Here is a 1,000-nt window from a genome sequence, read left to right on the forward strand (position 1 = left end):
GCTGTGTGTAGGAAATTATATGCGTTCCTCGAAGTGACAAGTTCTACCATCTCCTGAACGAGCTGTTGCCAATGTGTTTTAAGGACCATGATAATAAGAAAAGGGATACTAAGGTGAGATTTGGAGGAAACGTGGTATGGACGAAATTTTTTTCATTTAACATTTTGGATTTTTCTCACTTTGGCCGCCAAAGTGAGATTTTCGCTGAAATGGAATATAAGTAATTTCTGGAGAGTACGATGGTTGAATGTAGGTGGAGGCATTGATTCTGAGAAATTTGGTGAGATAAAATAATGATTTTAGTGATCCCAGGTTTTACGTGGAACTCTATTGATTAAATGACTGATTTTCTCGAAGTGATTTAGATTCACCGGAGATCTTATAATATTTTGGATGAGAGTTTGTGGGAGTTTTTGGTGCTCTTTATGCAGGTGTTGATATTTACATCTGGGAAGAAATCGGTTGATAATTTGGTCGGGTGCTTAAGGCAAATTGGGTGGCCAGCGGTGGGGATACATTCTGGAAAGGAACAAGCGGAGAGGGAATGGGTAGTAGAGGAGGAGGAGGCGGAAAAATTTAGGATAAAATTTCGGAATTTTCGCGGAAATAAATTTTCGAGGAGATTGGATTGGAATGAATTTTGATCATTTCGTATATCCTTTTGAGAAGAGGAGATTCACTCTGAGCTCTTTTGAGTCGACTCAAAAAAGGAAAAAAGAAAAAAAGAAAAAAAGGAAAAAAGGAAAAAAGGAAAAAAGGGGAAAATTCCCTACGGTTGTCGTGGGGAGTTGGTATGATTTCTATCTGAATTTGTGTGTTTATAAGATATTCCATTTCGTGAATTTTTTTTGAAAATTCTGTTTTTGAGCATCTCTCATTGTGACCGATTTATTGTGATTTGGAAAATCAGATTCTTTTTACGGTTTTTTTATTTCTTATCAGATTTTCGATCAATTTAAGGTCGATTGAACACCGAGGATCATTCGAGAGCTAGTCGCGC

At 37.1% G+C, this 1,000-nt stretch overlaps 1 protein-coding gene across 1 annotated transcript; it reads left to right on the top strand.

The window, feature by feature from the left end:
• Nucleotides 1-71: 71 nt before the first annotated feature.
• Pmar_PMAR025995 (hypothetical protein) lies at nt 72-969 on the top strand (the record flags this gene model as incomplete). Its single annotated transcript, XM_002783663.1, has 3 exons — nt 72-113; nt 432-548; nt 943-969. 3 exons carry the CDS (start codon nt 72-74, stop codon nt 967-969), a joined length of 186 nt encoding a protein of 61 aa, XP_002783709.1.
• Between the last annotated feature and the right edge of the window lie 31 nt (nt 970-1,000).

This window comes from Perkinsus marinus (genome assembly GCF_000006405.1).
Source record: "Perkinsus marinus ATCC 50983 genomic scaffold scf_1104296936682, whole genome shotgun sequence".
NCBI lineage: Eukaryota > Perkinsozoa > Perkinsida > Perkinsidae > Perkinsus > Perkinsus marinus.